Source organism: Sinohyriopsis cumingii, chromosome 3 (assembly GCF_028554795.1).
Source record: "Sinohyriopsis cumingii isolate HCF-2022 chromosome 3, ASM2855479v2, whole genome shotgun sequence".
Classification (NCBI taxonomy): domain Eukaryota; kingdom Metazoa; phylum Mollusca; class Bivalvia; order Unionida; family Unionidae; genus Sinohyriopsis; species Sinohyriopsis cumingii.
This window is the reverse complement of record NC_142963.1, coordinates 61,691,679-61,707,879: the sequence shown is the minus strand read 5'-3', so window position 1 is coordinate 61,707,879 and position 16,201 is coordinate 61,691,679. Positions and strand designations below refer to the sequence as shown.

Sequence of the window (16,201 nt, the reverse complement as noted above, 5' to 3'; positions counted from 1 at the left end):
TGCTTTAAGACATGCAGTCAGATGTGCCGATTTCCAGTTTATAAACAGTATACCACAAAGCAAATTGAGAATACCAATTTTAACAGGACTGTCCGGTTGAAAATGTGTGCAGAAATCATATGAAAAACACTTTCAGGGACTCCAGAAGCAGTTTTAGACTGGTAAAAAATCTATGTTTTGCAGTTCACAATTATTCAGATATTTCCAAATGCCACTTGTATCATGCTGGGCTAAGTAGGCTTGGCATGGATGCAGCGCCACATCACTTTGGATCCATGTACAAATAACCTATCAGTAAAGCCATGACACTTAAGTGGGAAAGCTTAAATGTTCTGAACATTTTGTTATAACTTTGTTGTTTCTAAGACCTGTCAAAAATTTGAATGCTGATAGACAAAATAATGTTCCATAAAATTATCTGCAGCAACATGTGCAACACAATTGACACCTGCAGATATATGCATTTTATGTCACACAAGCAAAAGGCAGCAACCTTCATATTTTCAGAAGATTAACAATTCTGCTGCAAACAGCATACTTTAAAATCTGGTTGCTGATATCAAAGAAGATTTGGATGAAGTTTGCAGATGCAATTCTCTGTGATATTCTACAGTTTTGAGGTGGTTTCATTGTTTTAAAAATGGTTGCAAATCCATAGAAGATGACCTAGGTTCTGGAGCACCATGGTCTGTGACTGGTGAGCAGGAACTGGCTACATTGAAGAAGGAAATTGATGATGATGCTCAAAAGACAGTAGAAGATATTTTATTATCATAGGCATTCATTCTTCAGTTGTTGTTTTTCAAATAATGAAGAATCGTTTGAAGCTCAAAAAAGTTTGCAAAAGATGGATGTGTTGACCACTTATAGAAACAGACTTGGGTCAAAACTGCAGAACAACCACTTGCTGAATATCAAAAGAGTGACCAGAGACATTTGAATAAGATTGTTATAGGTGATTAAACATGGATTTACTCTTCTGAACCCAAATCAAGACAAAATAATAGTTTCAATCAGAAAAAACAAGTAGAGACCTCAAATCACTCAATGTAGTCAGAGTGCCAAGAGAGTTTTATGTGCATTATTGTTTTATGCAATAGGCCTAGTCATCCAGGTACATGTGCCTGACTCTGTTAATGTTACTGGACATTTTTACATCTCCAAAGTGTTGACAATAGCTGGGGAACACTACCAAACCAGGGGCCCTGAGTGGCCCAGTGGTCTAGAGTGCTCACCATTCTGGATCACTGCCATCTCACCTCTGTCTGCGTGGGTTTGAGTCTCAGGCTCGGCTAATGTGGGTACATGAGAATGCATGCCAGTAGCTTCTCGTGGGTTGGTGGTTCTTCCCAGGGTTTTCAAGGGTTCTTCCTCCACCAGTTATACTGACTGCCTATCCTGTGCTACCAAACCAAATGTCCATGCACCAGTACCCAAGGTAAGGTGCATAAATCCCCCATTTTGACCGATTTGGTGAAGGAGAACAGCATTCAAATTTTGCCAAGTCCTCTTGACAGCCGAGATTGAGGTCCAAGTTATTTCTGGCAAATCCAATTATAAAAGACTTTCTCACAGGCAGATGACTTGTAACCTGCTAAGCAGTCTGAAAAATTGTTTTCTAATGTATGAACAACATAACAAAATGTGAATACAAAACTGCTTTTAATAACTTGAGAATCAGACTGAGAAAGTGTAGAGGTATTTGTTACTGCCAATCTACTGTTCACAAAAAAAGAACTTTGTTGTACAGCAAACTAATACTCAGAAGTCTTTATATACCCCTTGTACATGTCCAGTTTATCAATGAAAGAGACCTGATAGCCTATTTTACATCATGCTATGGATCCAAGAATGTGTGCATAGCTTTAACATGCTAACTACCTTTTATATAACAAAATAATGGACTAATGTGTAGCACATCATAAAAAGTAATTAGGAAACTATTTGGCAACTACTATAAAAACAATGCAGGAAAACTACAGGACAAATCAGACCAAAAAAAATAATAAAAATAACTGAAATTGCTAGCAAATATCTGAGTTATACATTAGTATAGAACACTGCCTGTATTTTTTCCATTTTTTCTTCTATTTTTTTAATCTACACATAATTACAGGTAAGATATGACATTAATAATTTCCATCTTATTCATCAGTTTGAAAATCTTTAAAAACTTTAATGACAAAAAATTCTTGAAAAAACAATCATCGTTTGTTTATGGACTGAATGTGTATAAATGATTAATGGAATCAGATTACAGACACTATACTGCAGTAAGTATATATCAGTGTGAAAATATATTGACAAATCATGCATGAAAAAATGGACAATTCACACTAATATATGTGTTTTTCAAATTTCCAGTGACAACAAAGGTCATTACATCCAGAAAAATATAAAATACAGATGTTGACAACAGTTTCTTATATGGCTTCATTTAATGAAACTTGGCAAGGTTTGTGAAAAGAAGCCATTTAAATGTTCTTCTGAAAAAGCAATGCCATAATGTGTTATTTTAGCTTCACCTATTGATTATTCATCAAAAGATCACCGGATAAGAAAGGACTGATTTTAAACAATGCATTTCTTGTGAATAAATGTCCACATGGAGCTGCAACCAGGGTACCTACAGGATTTATTCAGGCTTTATTCAGCACTCTGCCAGTTAAGGTCAACACTGCATGGAAACCATTCACCAAAACCAAAAAATTGAGTATAGAGCTTCCAAAAAATATTTTGGTACATATCTATCAAAGATTTTTGTATGCAAAATCTGCAGAAAATATTAAAAAAGATATAATAAGCATGTTATGAGTTACTAATATTTATAATACTAACATCTTGAACTAAAAAGTCATTAGTAGTAATTTGTTGCATGATGTAGCATTAACTTTCTTACCTTATGATGGTATCATAGGAGAACAGTTTTTGATTACTGCAAACTCGCTCACAAGGCGAGACCAACTGCATGCAAAATGCACAGACCCAGATCTGCTATTGCATAATGCACTGGCAGTTCTGGGTCTCTGCAGTCTGTTAGGAGTAATCAGTATAACAAATTATATAGACCTACATCTACAGAAGCGTTATGCTATAGCAGATCTATATCTTTGCTGTTTGCAGCATGACTCGACATATAAGTGAGTATATATGGTAATGAGTCACCCTCTATAAATGATGTATTATTATTATTGTTATAATTGATACTTCTTTTTTACCCTGAGAATGAATGGATTCAGCTTAGATTCCTGCAGCAGCCATTATTTTAATGGTTTATCATGATGTTACTGTAAGCACTGTTGCTGTGGCATATGTATTTAATGGTTTGTTTAGAGGCCATTTTAGATACTGTGGTATATTTTTTGTATTCAATGAATATATTTCAACTTTGTCTCCCCAAAATATCAGATAGTCTTTTATCTCGGAAAACTGGCATTGCTTAAATCAGTTATGTTCATTATCGTGTTAAATGAAATTTTGAGAAGCAGTTTGGGGTTAATGAGTTTTCAAGTACAAATATTTTAAACTGTAAAGACCTTGGTTATCCCAAAAAAAACAAAAAATCTGGTTAAGCAAAACAACATACCACAAACCAGTAGATTATCACACAAAGCTTACATTCAGATGGCTAGAGTTAAAATGGTACAATTTCTTTGTAATAAATCATCACCTTTTACCAACCCCATTGCCTGCAAAAGATATGCTGCATTATTTACTAAAACAATCCACCTGTCTGGTAAGGTTATATAAAGGACTTCTCAAATTATACATGGAAAACAACCTCTATTTTCACAGTTAGTTGGTTTTTCATGGCTTATTCAGGTCTTATTTGGTTATACCAAGCCAACGAAATGGGAGCTGCATGACTTTCTCAAAGACACATTTATACAGCTGACAGACATACAGACTAACATTACATAATAAGCTCTGCCATGTATCAACTCTAACCATCCTAGTATGCCAAAATACATCATGCACATATATATCTTACCAAGGGAACACCAAGTCGGCCAATGTTAATCCATTCCAGCGGGAATGGTTGAAAAACCAATATTTCCCACCTTTATAGTTAACAAATATCATCACAATGATGCTTATTCTGAAATAAGGTATTCAGTGGAAAATGTAATTTTTCAGTGCAACAAACATTTAGGAGAAAAAATTATGCAATTTTATTACCTTGCCTCAAGAAAGATCCTGATGTTATAAAACTTACAGATATAACTATGAGAATTATGAGTTTGCCTTCACACATTACTATAACAGAATCCTGATTATTTCAATCAACAGCTCACCTGGGAATTTACCATTACCAATTCACCCATACTTTAAGATTATTATAGGATTATAACTTATAAAATCTTGACCTCTGGATCCAAGTTTAATATTTCTTTTTAACAAAACTCACAACTGGAATGCACAAAGCCATGACTAATTTACATTATAAAGTAATTTGATGACATTGCCAGGCTGAAGCCACAGTTAAATCACACATATTTGAAAAACATTACTATAATTTTCAAGTATTGATGACATTTCCAGCTCTTTGTATGCAAACATTGATTCTTTTAAAACTTACAGCTATTCTGAGGTCTCAAGTCTGGAATATTTGTTAAGAACTGAGATTTTCATGAGACTGCCAAATAAGGGCTCTGTTAAACAGTTGTCTGAAAATAACATTAAGACTGATCCTGCTTCAAGATGCTGAGGCAAAATGAATAATTTCTCAAGTAAACAACAATATATAAAAAGCTCAGACACAAAAAATAGAACCTGGATGAGGGTCAAAAGTTAATTTCAAGAACATTCTAACTCTTCAACATGATAAGGCTTGTTACTATAATTATAATAAAGAACACTGCAAATGCCAGGTTTTTCCATGGGGAAATTCCAATGTCCTTTACTCAGATTAGGATAAACATGTTTACTTCTGTTGAAAATGATTTCAATATTTAATCTATTCTTAAAGAGAAATATATCATGTTGTTTACAAAATCAATGTCTCTAGTCATGTAGACAGTGAACTTGTCTTTAGACAAGGTCAAGTACAAAATACAAATATGTATAACATACAATAATCAAGAAAAGCCTATAAATAATGCAAATTAAATATATATAACAATACAGTACTATTTTAACATAGTTTTGGTTAAATACGAAAAATACTTTAGAAATTAAATGACTTTTAAAATCTTTAACACAAAAATCTTAATGACTACAATATTAACAATGCTGATGATAACGCTGCTTCCAGTGGCATAACAGAATTGTGTCTCAGAATAGATAGAATTCTCCACATAATTTCCAGAGCTTTTCTTTCTATAAAGTTCTTGGCAAGTAATATATTTTCATTAAGATAAAAATTTTAATTATCCCAACTTGCCATGCATTATATTTTTTCAGCTGCCATGAGGGCTGTGGGAATTGTGACAATTTGTGAATCCTTAATATATTCCTTAATATATCATTGATTCCTGTGAGAAAGACTTACCCTCTAAATGTGTCCAGTGACTTTAGCCTCTCCTTCTTTGGGGCCTGTTCAATCTCCTCGTGGCTTGTGTTGGTGGGGGTACCCAGGTCCTGTTCAGTATAAGGGTTCTGCTGAAATAGGGTCTTCTCAGTACATATGTACTTCAATAATTAAAGCAAATATCTGGCAGGGGACAGCACTCTACTTGGAGGTATAAATCTGAATTTTTGACCTTTGGTAAGAGTGAATGTTTTATAGATGCATTCTTCTTCCCAAGTTTCATTACACAACTGGGTCAAAGTGTCCAAGGTTGACACTTAAGTTTTGCACAGCAGTGATGCATGAAGATAAAATAGTGACAGCACTGCAGGTTATATTTAACTGATTCCCTTCTCAAGTGTCCAACTTCTATCATGATAGAAGCCCAAGAAACAAAGTGTTTGGTGTTTTATGGCATAGCAGCATGTCATATTTAGTGAGAAAACAGTTGGTGCAATTGCTATGCCCAATGGCACACCCAAATAGCCCACCCAGGCTGATCTGATCAGAGGACTGGAACCCAAGTATACATGTTAACCAGTGTCCTTAGACAAGAAATAGATCAATATAAAGTAACCTTTACAGTTAATCAAGCTCTGTCATGAAAAACAATATTAATATACAAGTGTTGCACGGAACACTGTCTCTCACGTTCATATATGTGTTAATATACTCCACAGTACCATTTATACTCGCTTATAAGTCGATACAAACTGCAAACAACAAAGATCCAGATCTGCCATAGCACAATGCATCTGCAGATCAGGGGCTATGTTGTTTGTTCTTCTCATTACTCCTTTTAAACTGCACAGACCCAGATCTGCCAGTGCATTATGCAATGGCAGAGCTGGGTCTGTGCAGTTTGCTGTTGGACTTAACTTATATACTGCATTTGGAATGTACAAAGCTTTCATGCACAACTTTCATGTTCACAAAATTGGCGTCAACAATGCTGATACCTCCTGAAAAGTGATCCTTATGTCTCACAATACTCACATCCTGCAGCAAAATATAGATCTGTATAGGAATTACAAAACATCAACCACTACCCTACCATATTAAAAACAAATTAGGTTTAGGTTCAAAACCTGAGTGAAGACTTAAATAGCTGATATTTGACAATAAACAGAAAATTTTAGTTATGTACAAGATACAGTGTAACAAAGATCCTTTTAAAAATTTAAATAAGCAACAGTCTCAATTTATAAAATGTTTCAATTCTGTACTAGCTTGCTGGCTATTACTAATTGTACATACTGGTCTCTCGTAACAATGTGACATGTGGTCAGCAATGCTAAATAAAGAATCAATTCTAATTCTGACTCCATTTTAAAAAACTTCTTTCTAAAATCAAAAATGGAAATTATCTACCAAAAAATTCATATTACTTTCCATATTAATTTTATGGGAAGATGAAAATAAAAACTTAATTTTGAAAATAAGGTTTTTAAGCTTCATCATTGTGTTCTAATACATGTGAAAAATCTATTAAATTTAATAAAAATTTAATCAAGAGAATCAGTAGCTATTTTTTTAAAGAATGCAAAACAAATGGTCTTTAATTCTCAATATCCTTTAAATGTCAGTGTAACTTTCATATATGAATAAACTGAAATAAACTTTTTTTATCAAGCATTTCATGGAGAAAGTTATTACCGTATGTACTCACTTTTAAGTCTGTTTCAACTGCAAGCAACAAAGGCTGATCTACCAATGCATAATGTGACAGCAGATCAGAGTCTTCATTGTTTGTTGTACTGATTACTCCTAATAAACTGCTGCAGCCACATTATGTGATGGCATATGTGGTCTATGCAAACTGCAGTTGGAGATGATTAATAAGCCAGTACAGATGGTAATACATCCTGTAAGCCCTTTACTTCAGAGTGTAACACTCATTTGGTTCCAGTTTTTGTGGGGTACTAATTTTCATGAATTTTGTGGTCGTTCAAGTCATAAATTTAAAAAAAATCCTCAATACATAATGATTCTCTTGTAAAAAAAACAGAACTGCCTTCCCCATTTCAGTACCAACAAGTAATCATTTTTTAAAATCCAAAACCAAGAAAAAATTTATTGGGATGATGTCTTACTGGCCTATGGGTGTAGTGTTTATTGGGGTGATGCCTTGGCTGGCCTATGGGTGTAGCTTTTATTGGAGTGATGCCTTGGCTAGCCTATGGGTATATCATTTATTGGGATGATATCTTACTGGCGTAAGAGTGTAGCATTTATTTGAGTGATGCCTTGGCTGGCCTATGGGTGTAGCGTTTATTGGGGTTTTCTGAAATTAATAAATTCAAAGTACTGTGAATAAAATTATTTTAATTGGTATAAATTGTCATGGTTTTGCAAACAATGGCATGTCTGCAGGAACTTAGATCTGTGGACAGAGGAAAGAGTCACACTGTTTCCACAGAAGATGACTACACATTGAAATTCATCCTGTCACAACCACAAAATACAAACATATTTGAACCACATGAAAAATGCATGAAACTGGTATGAAAACTGGCACCCCAGGAAAAATACATAAAAATTTGTATCCCATGAAAAATGCATGGAACCTGGCACCCCATGAAAAAAAAAACAGCAAATGCAAAGTATATAGACTAAAGTATATTTGTGTGAAATAGGAAGATATATATGCATCTTGAGCTATTCACAATGGTTGCATCACAAAAGGCCCACTCACAACAATTTGCTTCGCAGGCCTATTAATGAGAATTACTTGTGTTAGGAAACCAAAGTCCAAGATGGAATAAATAAGACGCATATGTCATTGAAACAACATTCACATCAAACTATTCTCCTTCACCAGTTATACTGGCTGACATGTATTGCCTATAGTGTGCTGAATATTGACTTTAAACCCACAACAACAGCAGCATTAAATGGTTCTTGACCTATGCTGGTCACATTCCCTAAAAAGGTGTTAAGTTATTTGTCAAGGGCCATAACTCTATCCAAATATGACATGAACAGGCCAAACTCATAAATGGCACATCAAGATCTCTGAGATAAGGTTAATACTAAAATGCTTCAGAATATTTTTAATGGGTCTTGAGTTATACCAGTTACAAACAGCCCATGTGAAAAGGTGAAGGTAACTGTCAAGGGCCATAAATCTATCCAACATGAAGTTGAGAGGAAACCCAAGAAATGGAAATCTGTGACAGACGATTTACACAACATACTGCATCAGAATATTTTGAATGGTTCCTATAATGGTAACAAGGAACTGCTGCACGGGAAATGCAAAACATTTTAAAATGGACTATAGCTCTATTAAGACTTGGACCTAGCTCTATTAAGGCTGGATCTGAATTGACGCAATCTTTTAAAAGGCACATCTGTGTGCCACAGGCAATTCATCATCAAGCAAATGGCATCCGATTATGTGCATGGCTTGCTGGGCTTTGGTGGATGCAAGAAGTATGAAAAGATGGACATACATGAATGAACAGAGGGAAGAGGTGAAAGGACTCCCACATTTCAATGGGGGTCATAAACTTAAATCAAACTGAAGCAGTCTTTGACATACTGATGCATCAGCAATAAATGGTGTACATTATGTAGGCAAAGCATATATGTGAAAAATGTTTAAATTGCTATAGGTTTTAGGTTAATGTTACATGACTGAAATGGGCATTAAGGACAAAGATGATCTAAAACATAACAGGAACAATTTCATCCGCATATTAACACAACAAATGAACTTTTCAAAGGATAAAATTTGAATATATTAAATCTACAGATAGATTTTCCATCACCGTAAGCTTTACATACTAAAGCAAATAATTATTAACAAGTGGGCATATGATGGGCAAGAATACCAACACCACAGGATACCTTGACTGCTGTTTCCAAATATGAGTAGCCCTAGATTTTTGTTTGGGATGACAAAAAGAGAGCAAGAACCTAGGTTAATTGGTGCAAATTCAAGGAATAAAACTGTAGCATCTGATATTACTTTTTGTTGATATGGATTCTAAAGTCTGGATCAGTATTCAGGTTTACTTATTAATGGATACTTAAGTCTGGATCAGTATTCAGGTTTACTAAATAATGGATTCTAAAGTCTGGATCAATATTCAGGTTTACTAAATAATGGATTCTAAAGCCTGGATCAGTATTCAGATTGACTAAATAATGATAAATGTTGACTCGGATTTGGACTTAAATCTTAAGTAAGCTTCAAATATAAAAACAAAATATGTGTTTACAAAGCAACTGTAATTCAGATGATTATCTTCAATGTTGGCTATACACAGGAAGGAACTTGCAATACAGAACCTTTTATAATATGTTTTGACAGTAATGATAAGGCAAAATATCAACCAGACCAACCCATATATACAAATTTTATAAGAAAAACAATACTAACAAAATCTGTGCCATAAACACACACACACACACACACACGCACACACACACACTAATTCAATAATTGTAACATTCTGCAATAAGAGACAAATTCTATTCAATATATTCTTGGCATGAGTGACAGGCAGAATGAACTCTCTGACACATGATAAATAACAGCTAATATCACATGACCAAAACCATCACATACATGAACAACTTGTATGATACAAATTAAAAAGTGAAATTATTTACATTATTCCATCAAAACATGTGAAATAAAATGTAAGAAAGATAAATATGGACTTTGGTCTCTAGATGAACAGAGACTAACATTTGAACAACACAAATATGGACTCTGACTCCCATTTAAACACAGACTAACATGTAAGCAACATAAATATGGACTTTGGGTTCAAGTTAAACACAAACTAACATGTGAATGATATAAATATGGACTATGGGAACTAGTAAACAAAGTAACATGTGAGCAATATAAATGTTGACTTTGTGCTGGATGCTAAACACAGACTAACAGGAATGGAAAAATAATCTTGTACTGGAGGTTTCTATCTTGTCAACAATGGCTTTATGATAATAGCTGCTAATTGGATTTTGCAACTTGAAAAGCACATTATGATCTAAAATTGAATTTCTTGTTTTTCATGGAGTCTTGTTATCCAACAGCTTTCTAACAGTTGGCCATCACTGACCAGAACCATATCCATAGTTGATGTTTATCTGAGTTTACATCATGTTATAGCTAAGTCAATGTTATTAATCCTATATCTGAACTGTCAGGTAACTGTAAACTTTCCAGATGGGACATTTCTCTGTGTGTGTGTATGTGTGATTTGAATTTTTAATGTAGCTTTAAAAAAATCATATCACTTCGATGTCTGCAGTGTGGCAGTATAGTCATGTCTAGCACTGGTGCATCATGCCACAGACAAGAAGCATCATGTCCCACCCAGTCACATTATCCTGACACCAGGTCGACCAGTCTTAGCACTAACCTCTTAATACTGAGCGCCTAGCGAGGCAGCTGCTAGTACCATTTTTATAAGTCTTTGGTATGACTTGGCCAGTGTTAAAACCAGCGACCTCCTGCATCCAAGGTGGACACTCTAACCACCCAGGCCACCAAAGCAATTTGATTATTTTCTGAATCATCAGCCAACAAAGCACTAGAGTATACAACAAAAATTGTAAAATGTTTGAATCTTATTTTGCCATATTCCTTTAACCAATGCAAGCCAAAAGAAACAAGTGTCGTATGCTCTACAAAGAGTGCCCATTTCTCCGACTCACCATTGAAAAAGTACAATACAAGATCACAGTAATTAAGGGTGGCAAGATGAAAGATACTACTATCATATGATGGTGTGTTGACAAAAGACAAACATTAGTGAGTCTTGTTTCTTTAAGGGTGAACCGCAAGAGGCTGCTAGTATGTTCTATGATCACAATATCAGATAATCAGTAGCCACATGTGGGCTTTAGTGGTATCTTACCTATAACAATCATACAATACTCAATGATGGAAATATTGATAATTTTGGCAGCCTGCTGTAGGTACCCTGAGGGACAATTTTATGATCAAATGTTTGTCACTGGAAAATATATAAAATTCCATACTAATATAAACATGATCATTTTTTAATATTACTTTTTGGTTGCCCAACTAGGCTTTTTCACTGGCAAAGATGTTGCCGGCATTAATTATAAGTTGCCGTGGGCTCCCTGACAATGGATTTTTCCAGTTCTGTACTTACTGTGAAACTGACACAACCAAATAAGTTTAATTTCACACCTTTAGTTCACCATGACAGTGTATGGTGCTAAATCACTGTTGTACTGTGTTGTTGTTGTTAAAGGGTTTAACGTTATTTTTCAGCACAAGACATGCTATACATGATGGCCAGTATAAATGGTGGAGGAAGAACCCAGGAAAACCTGGAAAGAACCACCGACCCACGAGAAGCTACAGGCAAGCTTTCTCACATACCCACATTGGCCGAGCCTGAGACTCGAACCCATGCAGACAGAGGTGAGATGGCGGTGATCCATAATAGTGAGCGCTTTAGCCCACTCAGGGCCCCTTGTACTGTGTGACAGAAAATACAATGTACACAGTGACTGATGATAACATACTATGTAGAACTAATTATGAACCTTGCCAGCGTATATAAATGTCAACTAAAGAGGAGCCTCATTAATCTGGACACCTTCGTTCCCAAAAAATATGTCCAGATTAATGAGTTTTCCAGATAACTGAAACATGCACATTTTTATTTTACAATGTCATCATGCCATATACATGTAAATGTACTGATATCTTGCAGTTAAATGTGTTATTGTAAACTAATGCAGTCATTTTTATAAGTCGTATTTTACAGCTGTTATAGCTGCTAATGAGCTGATAATTGACATCCCCATTTTATTCTGAAATGAAGCCCTATATTGTCCACAGCTTAATTCAATCAACTGTATTTGTACAGCCATCAATAAACTTTGATTGTTAAATACAACTGGTAAACAACAAAGAGGCCTAATGACACATTTAATTTTTTTAACCATATGTTATGTCAAAAAGTGAGGACAATTTCATCCCAGTGTGTTTATTTAATTATCAACACCCCCATCGATGACTAGCTAAAACAAACATTGTTTACACAATCACTGGTTACAATATGGTCAAGCAACCTAGTTTTTCCACACACATCATCACGTGATCAATTGATAACTTTTAATGTACCACTAGAATTTAACCAATCAGAGACTGATACATTGACACACATCCAATTTGTGAAGGTGAATCTGTATTATTTGAATGACTCATTTTCATATATGATTTTTCAAATTTTCTTATTTTTGGATAGATTATTTCTGGATTATTGAGACAAATTTTAGAGTAATTTTACACTTTGGTCCCTGATTTTAATTTCCAGATCTGGAACACAGATTTCTTGATTAATGAAGCAAATTAACATTTAGAAATTCCGTTCCCATTGAATTATGTTCGGATAGTGAGGGTTTCTAGATAAATGAAGTCTGGATTAATGAGGCTCCTCTGTACGTTAAAAAAAATGACACCAAATGTTTTAAAAATAAATTTACATTCTTGTGAGGGGCCCTGAGTGGCTGAGTGGTCTAAAGCACTCTCCGTTACAGATCACTGCCATCTCACCTCTGCCTGTGTGGGTTTGAGTCTCAGATTCAGCCAATGTCGGTATGTGAGAAAGCTTGCCAGTAGCTTCTCGTGGGTCGGTGATTCTTTCCGGGGTTTTCCCTAGTTCTTCCTCCACCATTAATACTGGACGCCATGTATATCCTATTGTGTGCTGAAAATGGCGTTAAACACTACAACAACATTCTTGTGATGCAGGCATATTTCTACCTATTAGAGACCTAATAAACTAAATTGCACCAAAACATGTGAAATATTAGTTAAACCATGAAGAAATGAGGCTGGATTTTCTGACAGACAGACAGACAAAGTGATAATCTGACTACTATAGTGCCCCTTCATTCAGATCAGGTTTACATTAACTGCTTGTTCCAAATATTCTATGTGACTCGCACACAACCACAACCAAGCTCTCTAGCCCTTACTATGTCCTTTCTACTATGTTCCTGTGTGTCCCTGCCTTTCCCTTTTCTCTGTCGGAGGTTGCAGGGGTTTTCCTTGTCTCTCTTTGACACAACTGTCCTGTCCAATGATGTGCTTTCTTGTTTCTTCGAGTCCTCATGAAACATTGATTTAAGAAATACTAGTGGGTGTGACAAAACCTGGCCTTCAGGGATGGCATTAAGCCACCTGTCCATATTTCACTCTTTATCAATATCAAGCTCAGCAAGTATTTCAAATGCATCTATAATTGCCAGTTTTTAGTTTGAATGGACACGTATTTTTATCATGTTGGCCTGTCATTTATGAATATCAAATTTAGTTTTCTTGGGAAAGAACTATAGCATCAAAAGACTGACAATATTGCTGGTATTATCTCACTCTGAGAGGCTAACATATCTGCCCCTGCCAAACTAGGACCATCAACTTCCAATGCTGAATGTAACTTGCCTTAACAATGCTGAAATAAACCCCAAGATTTTAAAATTGCAAACACCCATGGATAGATAAAACCAAGAAGCTGATATACACATTATACCCAAAATAGAACATAAGTTGATTCCTTTGTGGATGATCCATGTTTAAAAATTCTTTAATGCTACCCCTATAGGGATCCTGGTATAAAATAGCATTTAAGTTCTTGTCTGAATTCTGTCAATTTCCATTAGTGACCAAAATGTGGCTTTTGAGGGAGGGGGAAAAGCTTATTTTAATTATGTAATAATTACCTTTATTGTTAATCATACTCTTTTCACAATAGAAAAACCATGTCCATGCTAGATGCACCATCCCAATTTTCTAGAAATTTTTAGAATATGTTCATTGACCCAGTCTTACTTGCAATAATTGGCCCCTGAGTAATGTATTGTCATTCTTTTCTATGACCATGACTAATCAAGGACATTAGAGCAGGGTGGGAGGCTGGTTGTTAGCTGGTTGTTATGGCTTTAATGCCATTTTTTTTCAGCACACAAAGGCTATACATGGCATCCAGCATAACTGGTGGAGGAAGAACATAGGAAGACCACCTACTCAGGAAGCTACTGAGCAAGCTTACTCACATACCTACATCGGCCAAGCTCAAGACTTGAACCCATGCAGAGATGAGCTGCCACTGATCCACAAAGGTGATTGCCTTTGACCACTCAGCCACCCAGGGTGGGTGGGATGGCATCAAATAGTGACAGTTAAATTTTGGTTTTACACACTCCCCGAAAAACCATGTTTTAATATCAGTATTATGTCACCTGTTGTTATTGTTAAGCTGAATTCATCAGTAAGAAGAAACACTGATAGATAATAAGGGAGTAGAAAGTAACAAAAAGTATTCACCTTGTAGTTGAGCCACTCAACTGCTGTTATAAGCAGCAGCCTGGGTCACTATTTGTGCAGTAACAACTGGAGCAAGAGAAAAAAAAATACCTTGGCTCTGATTTGACAAATGATGAAGGTGAAGCGTGAAGGTTGTGTGCGATCACCAAAACCTTGCTTTCATAAAATCTTCTAAAGATAGGTGACATAGACAGGCCAAAAATCTAGCAATAGCCTTTACTTCATGGTCATTTATTATAATGAATGAAAGGTCTCTCCGTGTGTGACTGTTAAGCTCTCTTGAGGGTTTGAGTGAATTCCATCTACAGTTGGTAGATGCTGAAAAATATCAGCTCAGTCCCTCAAGGGGACAAAAAACCTTTTCCTACCTTCTTTCTATCTCAGCAACTGCCATACAGAGCTTCAGTGCCCTAACTGGGCAAAAGAAGTCTATCTTGATCATCCCCAGCACAGATGCAACTGAGATTGTGTATCTCTATTGCAGATGGTTCACAGGTGGAAGCTGGATTTTTGCAAGGACACCACCATAAAAACTGAATCATAAATCCCACTGAACTATAACAACCAAACTATATTTATAAAACGTGTAGTTTGCTTTTTCTTTGACTTGACACTACATCTAGACAAAAGATGGATTTAAGCATACGATTTTCAAATAAAGCCTCACTCAATGGTCAATAAACATTTTTCATCAACACGCACAAAACACATCAGATTCAATCTTGGCACTAATAAGCATGAAAAAGGGTCTCCAAAGCTCAAAGTACTTAATAAGATCTTCCAAAGGAGGATCTGAGCGCATGGAATGGCCTTTTGATAATTTAGAATGTTTTAAGGGCAGCCTTTTAACCTTGATCATGGAGACAAAACAAGATCTCTCCCTCAAAAACAAAGAGCAGAAAATCTGCTACTACCGCAAGAGAGGGGAAGCTAGGATTAATGTGTTTCCTAGTGCACCAGTCGCAAAATATTCTGCACTCTGCATCATAGGCCTTATACACAGAATGTCTCTGGGCTTGGATGATGCAGTTATCAACCAAGGTCAAAAACTTTGCATGGCATGTTGATTACTCGAGATAAGCTACGTGTAGAGGTGGAAAATCCGAGGATTGGTGTTTAACAGAGTAACATTGTGCTGCTAAAAACAATTTTTCCACTGAGGCAATTCCCTGGATTGGTTGACCAAAAGGTCAAGGAGATTGCCGAACCAAGACCTTTGAGGTCACAGAGGGGATGTCAGGTTAATCTGTGGAAGTCCTGACCTCATGAAGTAGGATGTGAATGCATAACCAAACAGTCAATACTATTTTAGGCTGAAGGAATACCCTGGTCTGGGACTGGGTGAAAAGAACTGGAAGCTTGTT

General features: G+C 35.7%; 1 protein-coding gene across 13 annotated transcripts in view; it reads right to left on the bottom strand.

Annotated features, from left to right (window-relative positions):
* The window catches only part of LOC149802959 (heparan-alpha-glucosaminide N-acetyltransferase-like), a 91,941-nt gene that overhangs the window by 43,976 nt on the left and 31,764 nt on the right, over window positions 1–16,201 (bottom strand). For 2 of the 13 annotated variants that reach the window (XM_089952474.1, XM_089952475.1), the window contains exons 7-9: window positions 13,490–13,621; window positions 5,492–5,601; window positions 3,992–4,099 (exon numbers count right to left, since the gene is read on the bottom strand). In XM_089952474.1, the coding sequence (XP_089808600.1) occupies window positions 3,992–4,099; window positions 5,492–5,601; window positions 13,490–13,621 (350 nt within the window). The remainder of the gene's footprint in view (window positions 1–3,991; window positions 4,100–5,491; window positions 5,602–13,489; window positions 13,622–16,201) is intronic. The other 11 variants (XM_089952471.1, XM_089952472.1, XM_089952477.1 and 8 more) reach the window with 10 other exon arrangements.